The sequence below is a fragment of the Acomys russatus genome, chromosome 5, assembly GCF_903995435.1.
Source record: "Acomys russatus chromosome 5, mAcoRus1.1, whole genome shotgun sequence".
Classification (NCBI taxonomy): domain Eukaryota; kingdom Metazoa; phylum Chordata; class Mammalia; order Rodentia; family Muridae; genus Acomys; species Acomys russatus.
This window is the reverse complement of record NC_067141.1, coordinates 11,052,619-11,068,291: the sequence shown is the minus strand read 5'-3', so window position 1 is coordinate 11,068,291 and position 15,673 is coordinate 11,052,619. Positions and strand designations below refer to the sequence as shown.

Below are 15,673 nucleotides of genomic sequence, written 5' to 3'. Positions count from 1 at the left end.
AAGGCTTAAAAGGAACATCCATCATCCATGTATAAAACAAAACATACAGTATTTATATGGGCGTGTTTTTGTTTTTTGAGACAGGGTTTGTTTGTTTGCTTTTGTGCAACAGTCATATCTATCCTGCAACTCACTTTGTAGAACAGGCTGGCCCTGAACGCAGAGGGTTGCCTGCCTCTACCTTCTGAGTGCTGGGATTAAAGACATGTGCTATACCATGCCTGGTGGCATTCTTTTTCCTTGTTTTTTTTTTTTAAAGATTTATTTATTCATTCACTTTTTAGCCTGATAGTATCCTGTGGCCGCCACCTCCACCTCCCCCCCGGCCCCCCTCCCCCCACCCACCCACAATCTCACCCTCACACTCCTCCATCTCCTTCTCTGTAGAGAAGGAGACCAACTCACCCTGGTACATCAAAGTCACAGCAGGACTAAGTGCATGTATCCTTTCCCACTCAGGCCAGACAAAGCAGACCAGCTATGGGAATTCAAAGGCAGGCAGCAGAATCAGAGACAGCCCCCACTCTAGTCGTTAGGGGACCCACATGAAAACCAAGCTGCACATCTGCTACATATGTGTAAGGGACCTAGGTCCAGCCCATGCATGGTTTTTGGTTGGTGGTTCAGTCTCTGTGAGCCTCCCACCCCTCCCACTATGGTCCCAGTTTAGTTGACTTTGTAAGTCTTCTTGTGCTGTCCTTGACCCCTCCAGCTCTGTCAGTCTTTACTCCTACTCTTCCAAAGACTCTCCTGAGCTCAGCCTATTGTTTGACTGTGGGTCTCTGCATCCATCAGCTGCTGGTTGAAGCCTCTCAGAAGACAGTTATGCAAGGCTCCTGTCTGCAAGCATATCATTAAAAGTGTCAGAGACAGGCTCTCTCGCATGGGGTCGCAAGTTGGGCCAGTCATTGGTTGGTTTCATCTTACCGGTCCATGAACATGGGAGATGTTTATATCTTCTGATATCTTTCATAATTTCTTTCTTTAAAAGCTTTAGTTCACTCTTAAAATATTTGTTTGCTTTTATAGGTGTCGTTCTTTACACTTTCAGCCATCGAAGTCTCACAAGAAAGTTTTGAAAAAAATGCTGAAATTTCTGGCTAAAGGAGAGATTTCAAAAGGCAATTGTGAGGGTAAGATGAGATCTGATCTGGAAACTATTTACTGTAAATTAATGTATCTTTCTTTTTCTTTTCTTTTTTTAGTGTTTTGAGATAGGGTTTCTCTGTGTAACCTTGGCTATCCTGGAATATTCTTTGTAGACCAAGCTGGCCTCAAACTCACAGAGATCTACCTGCCTCTGCCTCCCGAGTGCCTGGGTTAAAGGCGTGCGCCACCACAGCCCGCCATTAATGTATCTTTCAAAGGCTCCCACTTTCATATGTCTGACTCCTGTCAGGTAGGGGAAGGAGGGTACTGTGATATTACTGTATACTAGTGTCCTAAGGTCACTGACATAGTGACACTGCTGTTTATCTCACTAGACTCTGCAAATAAGGATGTAAGAAATACATACTGGGAGAGTCTGTCTTGGAAAGAAAACCGAAGGTCATTATTAAGTTATGATTTTTTTTCCAATCGAGATTTTTTTTTTTTATTCAAATGCTTTGACAACCCATGTGACTTGATTCTAATGATGTCCTTGTCATGTATGCAGAGGAGCAAATGCTCGAATGAGTATATACAAGGTTGAACAGTAACTTTACCGAGTGAAGAGCACATGGGGCCAGGGAGAGATGACGCAGGGGGTAAGAGCACTAGTTGTGTAGCCTGACTACCTGAGTTGGATGTTTGGGTCCAGGTAAAAAACCAGAGGTAGGTTGTGCCTCTGTATCCCAGCATTCCTAGTGGGGATGGGAGCCTGAGATGAAAGAATTGCCCCAAGCTTACAGTCCAGGACACAGGCCTGGGGCACACAGCACAGCAGCAGGAAAAAAAAAAAAATGAGACCCTCATTTACAACTAGGGAGAAGGCAGTGAGCAGCTCCTGAAAGTTGTCCTCTGTCCTCCACGTGAAGACCATGCATAATTAAAACATGTTTTGTTTACTAAATAGTATTTTACGAAATTCTTGGTTATCTGATCAATTTTAAATTATCAGTGTCTTCCCTATACCTAAAAGATTATTAGTACCATTTAATTTATTTTCCTTTCTCTATTTTCTTTTAGTCTTTTAACTTTCAAACGTTTAAGTTCTCCTGTAAGTGGTACCTGATGTGGGAAGTGTAAGATTTGGGAGTGTCTTTCTCACTGCTGCCATAGGAAGCACTTAGTCCTGGGTACTCCCAGGATGAGTTTTAGCTCACTCATTCATTCCACAAGTAGGTTCTGTATGCCGTGGGTGTTGCGGTCACTGTCTTAGGCACTGGAGAGACACTGGCCAGGCCAGCAGGTAAGGTCTTTGGCTCCATGCACTGTCCTGAATAGATAACTTGGAGCAGGCCTGGCTGAGCTGTGGTCATCAAAGAGGTCAGGCTTGGCTTTAGAGGTCAAGTGCTAATTAGAGCCGTGGAAATAGTTTTGGTGCAGCTCTCATGGAGTATTATATGTACATAATTATAAGAATTAAATACGTTTTGAATTTCTTTTGGTGTCCAGAAATCACAGTCTATACATAAATTGATGATTGTCTGTTTTTATGTGGTCTGTACATTTGGCTCTTTGTTTAACTTGTTATGGGCTTCTCAAATGTGTCTAAAAATGATTTCATCGGAGGCCAAGGGGGAAGGGGTGAAGTCTTTTTTTTTTTTTTTTTTTTTTTTGGTTTTTCAAGACAGGGTTTCTCTGTGTAGCCTTGGCTGTCCTGGACTCACCTTGTAGACCAGGCTGGCCTCGAACTCACAGCGATCCGCCTGCCTCTGCCTCCCAAGTGCTGGGATTAAAGGCGTGCGCCACCACGCCTGGTTCGGGGTGAAGTCTTAAATCAAAATTTTATTTCAGTGACACAAAATTAGCTCTAACAGTTGGGTATAGCCCATCACTGGGAGCTTGTCCACAGCTGGCACAATAACTGGTCCATTCTGCTAGAGAGCCATGTCTCAGGTGGAGTAGCTCCCTTGCTTTGGAAGGCAGGAGATGGATCTGGCAGATACACTGCAGTAACAATGTTACTTACAGTTATATAATTTTTTTTCAATTATATAATCTTAAATATATCGAATAATGTGTCAAACCTTACGATGAGCTTTCTTTCTTTTCTTTCCTTGTTTGTAGATGAGCCTATGGATTCTACGATGGAGGATGCTGTTGCTGGTGATTTTGCATTAATGAACAAGTTGGATATAAAATGTGATCTTAAAGCACTCAGTAGTGACCTCAAAGTAAGCATGGAGAGTGAAGAGAAGAAGAAAGAAGGAGCTCAAGAGTTAATTCATCCAGAAGCCATAGAGGAGAAGCTGGGCTCTGGTGAACCATCGCGTTCCATCAAAGTTCACGTTGGTCCTCAGCCAGGTAGTGTAGCGTGTGTTTTGCATCAGTTATGCCTAGAGACTTGGGTTGATTTTCTTGTGTTGTTTTCTTTGGGGGTGAGATGGGGTGGCAGTAAGAATCTTTTCTTTTTAAAAATTTGGGTCTTTTTTTTCCTTTTGGTTTTCCTTTTTATTTTTATTTCTGGTTTTTCGAGACAGAGTATACCAGGCTGGTTTCAAACTCACAGTAATCTGTCTGTGTCTCGAGTGCTGGCATTAAAGGCGTGCATCATCACACTTCACCTAGTTCCTTTTTGGTTTTCCTGGCCTCGAACTCACAGGGATTTGCCTCCCCAGCTTAAATTTGGGTTCTCTCTCTTTTTTGGGGGTGTGTGTGTTTTGAGACAGGGTTTCTCTGTAGCCATGGCTGTTTTGGACTCCCTTTGTAGGCCATGCTGCCCTTGAACTCATAGTGACCTCCCCCATGCTAGGATTAAAGGTGTGTGTCACCACATCCAGCTTAAATTTGGGTTTTCTTTTTCTTTTTCTTGTTTATGCTTTTCGAGACAGGGTTTCTCTGTGTAGCCTTGGCTGTCCTGGGCTCACTTTGTAGAGCAGGCTGGCCTTGAAGTCACAGCGATCCACCTGCCTCTGCCTCCTGAGTGCTGTGGTTAAAGGCGTGCGCCACCACTGCCTGGCTAAACTTGGACTTTCAAGACAGAGTCTCTCTCTATAGCTCTGGCTGTCCTGGACTCACTCTGTAGATAGGCTGGCCTTGAATCAGAGACCAGCCTGCTTTTGCCAACCGAACGCTGGGATTAAAGGTCTGTTCTAGCACACCTGGTTTGGGGGGGGGGGAATCTTAATCAGATTAGTTAATTATTTATTTGAGAACAGATAAGGGTACTTTAGGGGTGCTTGCATGTTCTGTCAGGAAATGCACAATGTCTGGGTTCCTTAGTGAAAATAGAGTGTGTGGTACCTAAATGAATTTAGTAATTGATATTTTTAACAGTTTATTGCATATTTCCTGGTTGGGATGTCCCATGAAGAAACTCTCATCTATTTATTTCATAAAGTTTCAAAGGTAGAATAGATTCTTGATTCTTTTAGTTATCATCTTTCACGTTAGCATGTAACAATGACTAGTTAGACTTCTGTGATGCTGTGAACTCATGGATTGAGATATAGTTTCTTTGCTGCCTACCACTGCTTTTGCAGCATCTCTTAAAAACTGACATCTGCCAGCTGGGCACAGTGGCGCACGCCTGTAACCCCCCAGCTGGCCACAGTGGCCTGTAACCCCCCAGCTGGGCACAGTGGCACACGCCTGTAACCCCCCAGCTGGGCACAGTGGCCTGTAACCCCCCAGCTGGGCACAGTGGCACATGCCTGTAACCCCCCAGCTGGGCACAGTGGCCTGTAACCCCCCAGCTGGGCACAGTGGCCTGTAACCCCCCAGCTGGGCACAGTGGCCTGTAACCCCCCCAGCACTCGGGGACACAGAGCCAGAGGCAGGTGGATCTCTGAGTTTGAAACCAATCTGGTCTACAAAGCAAGTCCATGACAGCCAAACGTACACTATACTTAGAAACCTTAGAAACCCATCTCAAAAATTTAAAAAAAAAAAAAAAGGACATCTGCATCTTTTGGAGTCTGGCAGCTCCCTTACTTTGATATGATGCTGCTGGGTCATCTTGTACCTCAGGTTGTTCTTGTGCTCTTGTACAGAAAGCTAGAGATCGTAAATTAGAGTAGAAGTCTATATTATTATACCTACTTTAGTCATTGCTTTCGAGGTCTTTTTGGGATAGAGTTAGGGGTCATGAGTTCATAGTGACATGTCTTTGCAAATTTGACTGTGGTTTTCTTCATTTTACAAGTTAGTTTCATTTTGATTTTATAGTTGTGTCTTCTTCCACGCTCAGAAACCTGGGCCCCTCAGGCTGTTGGTTAGATTGGAATATCACATGACTATTTGTTTGTCCCATAGTACATAACAGTTTTAGAGTAATAATAACTACCTCAGGGATGGGAGATGGCTCCATTGGTAAGGTTTTTCGGATACTGGGGGCCTCTGTAAAAGGGCAGGCATAGCAGAGCATGCCTGTAGCACTCTGAGGAGGCAGGGCACAAGGATTGCTAGGACTTGCTGGCCAGCTAGTTTTGTTGAATCACTGATGAGGTTCAGTGAGAAGCCCTGTATTGCAAGTATGGATATGTGGTGCCCATGTATTCTTGGGTGTGTGGTTTACACTGGAGGACAATCAACTAACAGGGCCTATAGACCTTAAGACTGCCTTTCCCTCTCCTCGCAGTGGGCGGTTGTCACTCGGTGTCCACCTCCCCTCTCTGTGTTGGGGTTCTTGTCTAGTTTAAGCTTGCCTAGATCTCGCACATGCTGACTCATCTTGTGTGTAACTGCCCTGCCGTGTCTGGAAAACAGTTTTCTTACAGTCATTCACAGCCACTGGCTCTTATAATGGTTCCCCCACCTCCTCCACAATGATCCCTAAGCCTTAGGAGAAGAGAGTGTGCTACAGAATTTTCCTTTAGGGCTGAGCATTCCACTGTCTTTTACTCTCTGTGCCTCGTGGGTTACTTTTCCGTTTTTTGAAACAAGCTCTGACTATGTAGGCCTGGCTAGAGCCCACTATGGGCTGGCCTAGGGCTAACATTCCACTTGCTGGAATTAAAGGGGTGAACCAGCATACTCAGATAGTGTTAAAGAGCTTTCAGTTAATACATGATCTTTTAATTAGAAAATAATGTATTAATTTGAACTCTGTGAGCACTAATTGGAGACACAACTATGTTAAAATGAGCAAGGATTCTTTTTGTTTGTTTGTTTTGTTTTTTGAGATTGGGTTTCTCTGTGTAACAACCCTCCCTGGCTGCCCTAGATGTGATTTGTAGACTAGGCTGGCCTTGAACTCACAGAGATCCTCCTGCGTCTGCCTCTTGAGTGCTGGGATTAAAGTTATGTGCCACCACGCCTGGCTGAGCAAGGATTCTTAATTAAAATAAAGACCACAACCATCATCAATCAGAGTTTGCTCGGGATTCAGAATGTCCCTAAAAATTTGGGCCAGAATGGTAGAATAGCCTTGAAGTGTTGGTTTCTACTTACAGAAGCAGAAAAATGGGCAGATATTTAAAATGAATGAATGAGTGGATGAACAAATGAGTGCCTTTCAGTAATAGAGCTGCCTTGAGATGTTTGTGTGAATTTGCCTTAGAACTTATGGGATGGCTAAGCCTTGAAAGGCTAGGCTCACAACCAAAAATATAAGAACTTGAATGATCTGTGAAACTTCAGTGTGAAGTCTTCGGACTTAATCTGTATAATCTGTAAGATTTGAAGAAACATCTAAAGCCAAATGGCATTGGTCTAATATTTTGACATTCTCTTTAGGTAAAGGGGCTGATCTGAGTAAGCCTCCATGTCGAAAAGCAAAGGAAATGCGAAAAGAAAGGAAAAGGTTAAAACTCATGCAGCAGAACTCAGCTGGAGCCTTTGAGGGTTTCCAGGCTCAAGGTCAGCCAGTATCTTTACCGAAGGCTAAACCTAACCAGCCCAAGTCACTTGAAGATTTGATTTTTGAATCTTTACCAGAGAATGCATCACACAAGTTAGAGGTACTTGGAGGGTTTTTGTGGCTGCTTGTGTTTGTTTTGTGTTGGGTACTTTTTCTTAAACTGATACTTACCTATTGATATTTTAGTGTTTAGCATTTGTATTACAGTAAATTATTGCTATATAAGAAAATTCTTTAAGAACTTTTGAAAATATTTTAGGTAACTATTACAATTATTTTTAAAATTCAGTTATAGCATGGTATTAAGTGTGTTAAGGGTACTCAGGCTTTTTGTGTTACTTGATTGCAATTAAGTAGTTTATGAAGGGCCGGGCGTGGTGGCGCACGCCTTTAATCCCAGCACTCGGGAGGCAGAGGCGGGCGGATCGCTGTGAGTTCGAGGCCAGCCTGGTCTACAAAGTGAGTCCAGGATGGCCAAGGCTACACAGAGAAACCCTGTCTCGAAAAACCAAAAAAAAAAAAAAAAAAAAAAAGTAGTTTATGAAAACAAAAATATTGTAAAATTAATTTTATTTTAGAAATTAAAATGGTAAAAGATAGTTTAGATATTAAATAAGCAAATTGGTTTATCATAATATTCCAATCCAGGCCTTGGTCAAGGTCCTTAGCAACAGTGTCATTTCTATAACCCTGTACTAACTTATACTACTGTCTTAGTTAGGGTTACTATTGCTGTGATGAAACATCATGACCAAAAAGACAGTTGAGGAGGAAAGGGTTTACTATATTTCCATACCATTGTCCATCACTGAAGGATGTGAGGACAGGAACTCAAGCAGGGCAGGTCCTGGAGGAAGGAGGTAATGTAGGGGCTGCGGAGGGTGTTGTTTGCTGGCTTGCTTCCCATGGCTTGCTCAGCCTGCTTTCTTAAAGAACTCAGGACCAGCAGCCCAGGGGTGGCATCATGCACAATAGGCTGGACCTTCCCTTATCAATCATTCATTTTAAAAATGCCCTACAGCCAGATCTTATAGAAGCGTTTTTCTCAAGTGAGGCTCCCTCCTCTCAGATAACTCTAGTTTGTGTCAAGTTGATATAAAATTATCCAGCCCAACTACCAGATCTCTCTCATTAATAAATCCTAGCCAATTTAGCTAAAATATTTTTTGTGCTAAATTCCTATTTTCCCCAAACTGTTTCATATTTCAACAACAAATTGAGTTTTCAATATTACCTTTTAAAACATTAGCTATAACAATGTAAAAATATTCACCTGCTGAAGAGATGGCTCAGTTGGAGAGGAATGCAGTCTGAGTTTGAATCTCTAGCACCCATGGAAGCATGGCTGTGTGCGCCTGTAATGCCGGTTCTGTGGGCTGTAGGCAGGCAGATCTCCAGAGCCTGTTGTTACCCAGCCTACCTAGCCAAAATGGTGCGCTTCTAGTTCAGTGGCAAGCATTAAGAGGTAGAGCATGGAGCTACAGTCAGCTTCCCAAACATAGGCCTGTGCACCCACACATTCACGTGCATGCACCACACACGCAGACACAGGAAAGTTAAAAGGCCTGCTATCGATGTATTATTATCAGACAAATTTTAACAACTTTGACTATTAAAACTCTTATCACTCTGATATAGGTATTGACTTTCATCCTTTCAGAATTGTAGAGAATTGACTAAACTACGTAAAACACAAAGAGGCTTTTATCCTTTGATTATAAGTAGTGTATTCAGGGACTCAACCATACTTCAAATAACAGTTCTATAGGTATCAGCATGTACACTTCTTTTTAAAGATTTATTTAGTATACAGTGTTCTGCCTGCATGTAACAGCTGCAGGCCAGAAGAGGGCACCAGATTTCATTGTAGATGGTTGTGAGCCACCATGTGGTTTCTGGGAATTGAACTCAGGACCTTTGGAAGAGCCCACAGTGCTCTTAACCTTTGAGCCATCTCTCCAGCCCCCAGCATTTACACTTCTAATATGGCAGTACTCCGGATGTGAGTGACTTGTTAACCTGCTGGGTGTCACTCTTTTTCCTTTTCCAACATGAAGTGCTCAGTTACGCCCTCATTGTACTGCATTTAATTTTCTTTTGCTGCTATTTTACTAGTACATCTTAACAGTTCGTAATTAATGTTAAGATAAACGTTAGCTAGGCCCATACACAGTTATCATTTTTAACTTACCCTCATTTAAGGCCCAGAAAGAAAGGCCCAAGATACTGCCATTGTAAGTGCAAAGAAAACACGCGAGTCTGCATTTAACTCTACAGTGAAGTGCATACACTTTGTGAGAATTTCCTTTCATTGTTATACAGTTGTAGGTTTAGAATTAATAATGATGAATAAAGGTACCCAAAGGTATATTTGCAGTTTTTAGGAAGTTGTGGACAACTAAAATTAGAGACTGTGTGTGTTATCAGAGCTAAGAGAAACCTGTCAGTTCACAGTAGAGATTGATGTATTTTATTTATATTTAATTTGTCAGAGGTGAGGCTTAACTTTAGAGGGGCTTCTCTTTTACTTAATTAACATAGACTATAGATTACAGCAATAACTTTTCTTCGTTTGCTAACTTAGTTGATTTTTAATGTTAAAATGTATGTGTATGCTTTAATATTTTTTTAAATTTGTTTTTTGGTTGAATTTCTGTTAGTGCATATTCTGTAGAATTGTATCAATGAATGAATTAATAAACATTGTTTTTTAACTCCTTCTGAAGGTGAGGGTGGTGAGATCTTCTCCACCCAGTCCTCAGTTCAAAGCCACATTTCAGGAGTCTTACCAGGTCTATAAGCGTTACCAGATGATTATTCACAAGGATCCTCCTGATAAACCAACAGTGAGCCAGGTCAGCAGGCCAAGTATGAGATCTTAGTATAAGTGTACTATATTATTGTTTATATCTGCACAATGATGAGACTGAGTGAGTGGACATTCTGTAAATGTGAATTCACTATTGTCATGTTAAGTGCCAGTTGTACATAATTCCAAAGCAGAAAGTCACATGCGAAGTTTCCTTTATTTAAAGCTGCTATGTATGGACAAATTTATCTACAAATCAGTCACAGAGCTTCAAGTTTAATGCCCATGAGAAGAAGGTGTACTTGCCCTGGTGTGTTGCTATGCCTCATCCATGTTGGAAAGTCACCTAGGAAGAGTTCGTAGCAGCTCAGTTATTTATTAATTGACGACCCATACATAACAGAGATTGGCAAGAAAAGGGAGAATGTAGAGGTCTTTAATAGACATCCTTGTCCACTTTTTATTTTATGTAGCAGATGATTAAAAAAGAAAAAGTCGCCAGGCGGTGGTGGCGCACGCCTTTAATCCCAGCACTGGGGAGGCAGAGGCAGGCAGATCGCTGTGATTTTGAGGCCAGTCTGGTCTACAAAAGTGAGTCCAGGACAGTCAAGGCTACACAGAGAAACCCTGTCTTGAAAAACCAGCCAACCAACCAACCGACCAACCAAACCAACAAAAACAAAAACAAACAAACAAAAAAACCAACCAACCAACCAACCAACCAAACAAACAAACAAAAAAACAAAAGAAAGAAAGAAAAAGTCTAGGGGTGAAAAAAGCCTAAAACGCTTCATTCAGTAGAGGTGGCAGAGGTGCTGGCTAAGACCTAAGTTAGCACCAGTAGTATCTAGTGTTTGTGACAGCACAGCTGCTGAATAGGGAAAAACCAAAGTAGAAACAAATTGTCTGACTCCTGTGAGTTTAAGGCTTTTATGAACGTTGGTAGAAAGTTGGCACTGAGGCCTAGTGCCACTCAGCCCCATTCCTGCTGTTTGATGACAGATCCTAGGGCTGAACTTTGGGAGTGGTTTGTGAAGATCTTCATCTAGCCTCACCTTCAGAATCACGTCAACAGGTAGAGTTGGTTCAATAGCACTGGCTTATATTTTCCTTGCTCTGAAGGTGAGGCTAGTACCTGCCTCCTTTGAGGACCCAGAGTTCAAGTCATCCTTCAACCAGTCCTTTTCTTTATATGCCAAGTATCAAATGATCGTACACCAGGATTCACCTATTGAATGTGGAAAGTCTGAGGTACTGTCTCTTAAACATTTTCCCCCTGTGTTGATATATCTTAACTATTAAGTAGAGCTGATGACTCTTAATGAGCTTTTGTGCAAAAGATTCAAGCCTAGCATTTTAAATCCTTTGGTAAACATTAATTGCAAGCCAGGTGCTGTGGTGCAGGCCTGTGATCTCAGCACTCTGGGAGGCAGAGGCAGGAGAATCTCTTCGAGTTTGAGGCCAGCCTTGTCTACAAAGTGAGTCCAGGACAGCCAGGGCTACACAGAAAAAGCCTGTCTTGGGGCGGGTGGGCGGGGGGGGGGGGGGGGGAGTAAATTCAAGAGGTTTTCCACGCCTTTAATCCCAGCACTCAGGAGGCAGAGGCAGGTGGATTGCTGTGAGTTCAAGGCCAGCCTGGTCTACAAAGTGAGTCCAGGATGGCCAAGGCTACACAGAGAAACCCTGTCTTGAAAAACCAAAAAAAAAAAAAAAAAGAGGTTTTCCACCAGGATCCTGAGTACAGCATTATTAGTGTCTTGTCCTCCAGCCTCAGTCAACGGTCCTTTACTGACTACCTTGAAATGGAAGAGCCAACCCTGTTGAGATTATTGTGTTGTCTAACAAGCACTTTTGGAGGGCCTCCATTTCCCAGGCTGTGGATCTTAAAGGAGTGAGAGATTCTACAGTTGAAACAGTGAGTCAGTGGTGTGTCGGAATAAAGGCCCGGGCAGGTGCAGAGGTGACACGGAGTCAGGCATAGGCAGATGAGTGGGAGTACATCTAGACTGAAGGAGAGAAGGGGGCTCCTGGCAGCAGTTCAGACATGCTCAACAGTGTGGAGGCTGAGCTACGTGCTGTGCCTGAGGAACCGCTACTTAGCATAGTGTGGTCAGAGCAGCAGCTGCGTGTCAGGTGATAGAGCGAATGAATGGGCTGTGCAGATTTATTTAGGAGAAAGACTTCTTTTACAAGTTGTTTTGGAAGCACTAAACACCCAAACATGATTTTCAGCAGTTCTCAGCATGCTGCCGTCTTTATTTTTGTCTTCCTCTTTATGCTCTTTGCTACTATGTTTGATTTTCCCCCCCTAAATCTTAGCAATTGCACCATTTTGTCTATAAGTACTTTAGTGTGTGTCTTAACTTAATAAAAATGTTTGATAATGAGGTAAGACAATGTAGGAAGAATTAAAAACATGTATAGAGTGCTTTAGTTATTGAGGAAAAAACAACTTGGTAGGCAGAAGAAACCAAAGTTGAACTGTTTTTGTTTTTTGTTTTTTTATTTCTTGTGCAGAATATTGAACTTTGTATATGATAGGCAAGCATTCTATAACTGAGCCACAATTTATCTCTAGAAGTGATACATTTTTTTAAACAAGAGAATTTTACTTGTAATCCAGAACTAGCTTTATTTATTCCTCGTGGGACTATCAGGTCTGTAGTTTGAGCTCATTGTTTTCTGTGCAGGTTTAACCTCAGACTGACTCAGGGTGGGAGAGATGAATGCTGTTGTTTTAGGGTTTCTCATTCTAATCGTCGGGACCGCAGCTTTTAAAAACCAACAGGATTCCTTCCAGAAGGCTTCAGTGAAAAAGTTGCAAGGAGGCCCTGCCTGGCCACTGAGGTGTATTCTTGTCCTGGAGCCAGGCACAGAAGCTGGAGCAGGGAGGACCTGACAGTGCGAGGGGGGAAGAGGCTCTTGACCTGACCACAAGTCTTGAGGAGGAGGAGGGCGTGATTACTAGCATGCTGGATCTTCACAGAGGAAGTCAGTATTCAAAAACTGGGCAGTCTCAGGGCAGAGCGCAGGAAGGCTCAATGAATTTTACCTGCATTTCTCACTTCTGTGCATCTCTGTCATTTTATTCCTCTGATTCTTTTTAGCACTTTCTTTTGTAATACATGATTCATTTCTTGTATGACACTTAAAACCCTTTGAAGATTTTTAAAAAAGAATTATTTATTTATTTATTAACTATACAGTGCTCTGTCTGCATGTACACCTGCATGCCAGAAGAGGACATGAGATCACATTATAGATGGTTGTGACCCACCATGTGGTTGCTGGGAATTGAACTCAGGACCTCTGGAGGAGCAGTCAGTGCCCTTAAACCCTGAGCCATCTCTCCAGCCCCCCTTTTAAGATTTTTTAACTTGTATTTTTAATACATAAAAATATCTTAGCCGGGCGTGGTGGCGCACGCCTTTAATCCCAGCACTCGGGAGGCAGAGGCGGGCGGATCGCTGTGAGTTCGAGGCCAGCCTGGTCTACAAAGTGAGTCCAGGACAGCCAAGGCTAACACAGAGAGACCCTGTCTCGAAAAACCAAAAAAAAAAAAATCTTGAAAGTACCTAATATCAAACTTATGGATTTTACTTTATAGGGTTTGCTTCAGACTTATACTATCTTTATTCCTTATAGAGATAAAAAAGTGTTACTTCTGTGTAGCTTTATTTTCTCCTGTCCCCTTTTGTGCCATTATGTTACTGTTAACACGTTTCAAGTATGTTTATTATAAATCAGTTATATCTTATATAATTATTTTATATTATCTTAATTTAACTTATAATTATAAAAATATAATTTATAGGACTGGAGAGATGGCTCAGAGGTTAAGAGCACTGGTTGCTCTTCCAAAGGTCCTGAGTTCATTTCCCAGCAACCACATGGTGGCTCACAACCATCTATAATGCGATCTGATGCCCTTTTCTGGCCTCTGCAGGTTGTACATGCATGTGATGCACAGACATACACGCAGACAAAACACCCACAGGCATAAAAATTAATAAACTTAAAAGAATAGCTATTTATAATTTGTTCTATTATCTTTATATGCTTCTTCTGGCTCTTATTTGTTTCTGTGATCTTAAGACAGTGGTTCTCAATCTTACTAATGCTGAGACTCTTTAATAAGATTCTCATGTTGTGGTGACCCCCAACCATAAAATTATTTATTGCTACCTCATAACTGTAATTTTGCTACTGTTATGAATTGTAATGTAAATGTTTGTGTTTTCCAGTGGTCTTAAGTGATCCCTGTAAGAATGTTGTTCAGTCCCAATGGGCCGTGACCCACAGGCTGAGAACCACTGATTCAAGACCGTATGCTGCTGTCATTTCCTAACTCGAGTACAGTTTTTTTTTTTTTTTTGGTTTTTCGAGACAGGGTTTCTCTGTGTAGCCTTGGCCATCATGGACTCGCTTTGTAGACCAGGCTGGCCTCGAACTCACAGCGATCCGCCTGCCTCTGCCTCCCGAGTGCTGGGATTAAAGGCGTGCGCCACCACGCCCGGCTTTCGAGTGCAGGGGCTGGAGAGATGGCTCAGTGGGTAAGAGCACTGCCTGCTCTTCCGAAGGACCCGGGTTCAATTCCCAGCACCCACATGGCAACTCACAACTGTCTGTAACTCCAAGATCTGACACCCTCGAGTACAGTTTTACCCCGTCCAGCGTTATACAGCCTTCTTGCCACTACATTCCTGTTCTATATGTTTAGGCCCCAACAAAACAAGTATGTGTACGCTGTTTTTACAGTTGCTTTTTAAAAATCAGGCAAAGAAAAGAGAGGATGCCCTTGTGTTTGAGAAGCCTCTGTGTTACCACCTTCTTAGAGGCTCAGCCATGGGGCATATGTAAAGTCCCTTCAGTGACAGTGGCTTCAGTAGTATTCTCTGTCTCTTCTCTCCTCTTTCCAAATGTTTGCTTCTGTTGACTTCACATGCAGCTTTTATGTTCTACTGGCTGTTTTGTTTTCAACAGCACTTTGGGGTGAATGCTGCTCTGCAGTCAGATGCAATTAAATCTGGATTTCATGGCTGGGCAGTCTCTGAGGGCTGTCATTGAGGGCAGTCTCTGAGGGCAGTCTCTGAGGGCAGTCATTGAGGGCAGTCTCTGAGGTTCGCTCTGGTCTCAGAGGGTTCTTTTCGTTGTCTCCTTTTCTGCTTCTCTCTGGCCTACAGGCTAGCTGCTGCTCAGAAGGAGCTTCTGGTTTCCTGATTGCCAGAGAGAAGCATCTCCCTTCTTTATTTATTCTCTTGCTTAACACTTATTTTCCCTGTGCAGAATTGTTCTCTCTCCTCCCCCACCTCTCCCCCTCTCTTTTCCTCTCCCCGCTTCTGTGTGTGTGTGTGTTTCATGGCATTCCTGAATAATTTATCTCCAGGGCTGTGTACAGAGTTCAAAGCCTTATTCTTCTCCTAAGATAAATAAATTGGAACTCCTGACTCCCAGGACCTTCCCACGGACCCCAGGACAGTTGTGTGTGTGTGTGTGTTCTGCTGCGGGTGTGATCCTTCACCTGCTGCACTTCCAACCTAAGAACTTACTGCACACACTGACTTGGTGCTCTCTGTCTGTGGGTTTGCTGATGAGAGAAAGGGTTTTGTGCATGCTGCTTTGTTCTTCCCAGTTGCGAAATATATTTTTTGTTTTTAAAAAAGATTTATCTATTATGTATACAGTGCTCTGCCTGCGTGTATACCTGCATACCAGAAGAGGACATCAGATTACATTAAGATGGTTGTGAGCCACCTTGTGGTTGCTGGGAATTGAACACATGATCTCTGAAAGAGCATTCAATGCTCTTAACCACTGAGCCATCTCTCTAGCCTCCCTTGAAATGTGTTTATATGAGGAAGGGGAGCTAATTTTTACAAGAACCCCAAGAGAAATTTCCCCTTGTATATGACTTCAAT

General features: G+C 42.6%; 1 protein-coding gene across 6 annotated transcripts in view; it reads left to right on the top strand.

Annotated features, from left to right (window-relative positions):
- The window catches only part of Ate1 (arginyltransferase 1), a 126,912-nt gene that overhangs the window by 7,996 nt on the left and 103,243 nt on the right, over nucleotides 1-15,673 (top strand). For 2 of the 6 annotated variants that reach the window (XM_051145422.1, XM_051145421.1), the window contains exons 4-8: nucleotides 1,030-1,133; nucleotides 3,214-3,450; nucleotides 6,823-7,046; nucleotides 9,673-9,801; nucleotides 10,878-11,006. In XM_051145422.1, the coding sequence (XP_051001379.1) occupies nucleotides 1,030-1,133; nucleotides 3,214-3,450; nucleotides 6,823-7,046; nucleotides 9,673-9,801; nucleotides 10,878-11,006 (823 nt within the window). The remainder of the gene's footprint in view (nucleotides 1-1,029; nucleotides 1,134-3,213; nucleotides 3,451-6,822; nucleotides 7,047-9,672; nucleotides 9,802-10,877; nucleotides 11,007-15,673) is intronic. The other 4 variants (XM_051145420.1, XM_051145417.1, XM_051145418.1 and 1 more) reach the window with 2 other exon arrangements.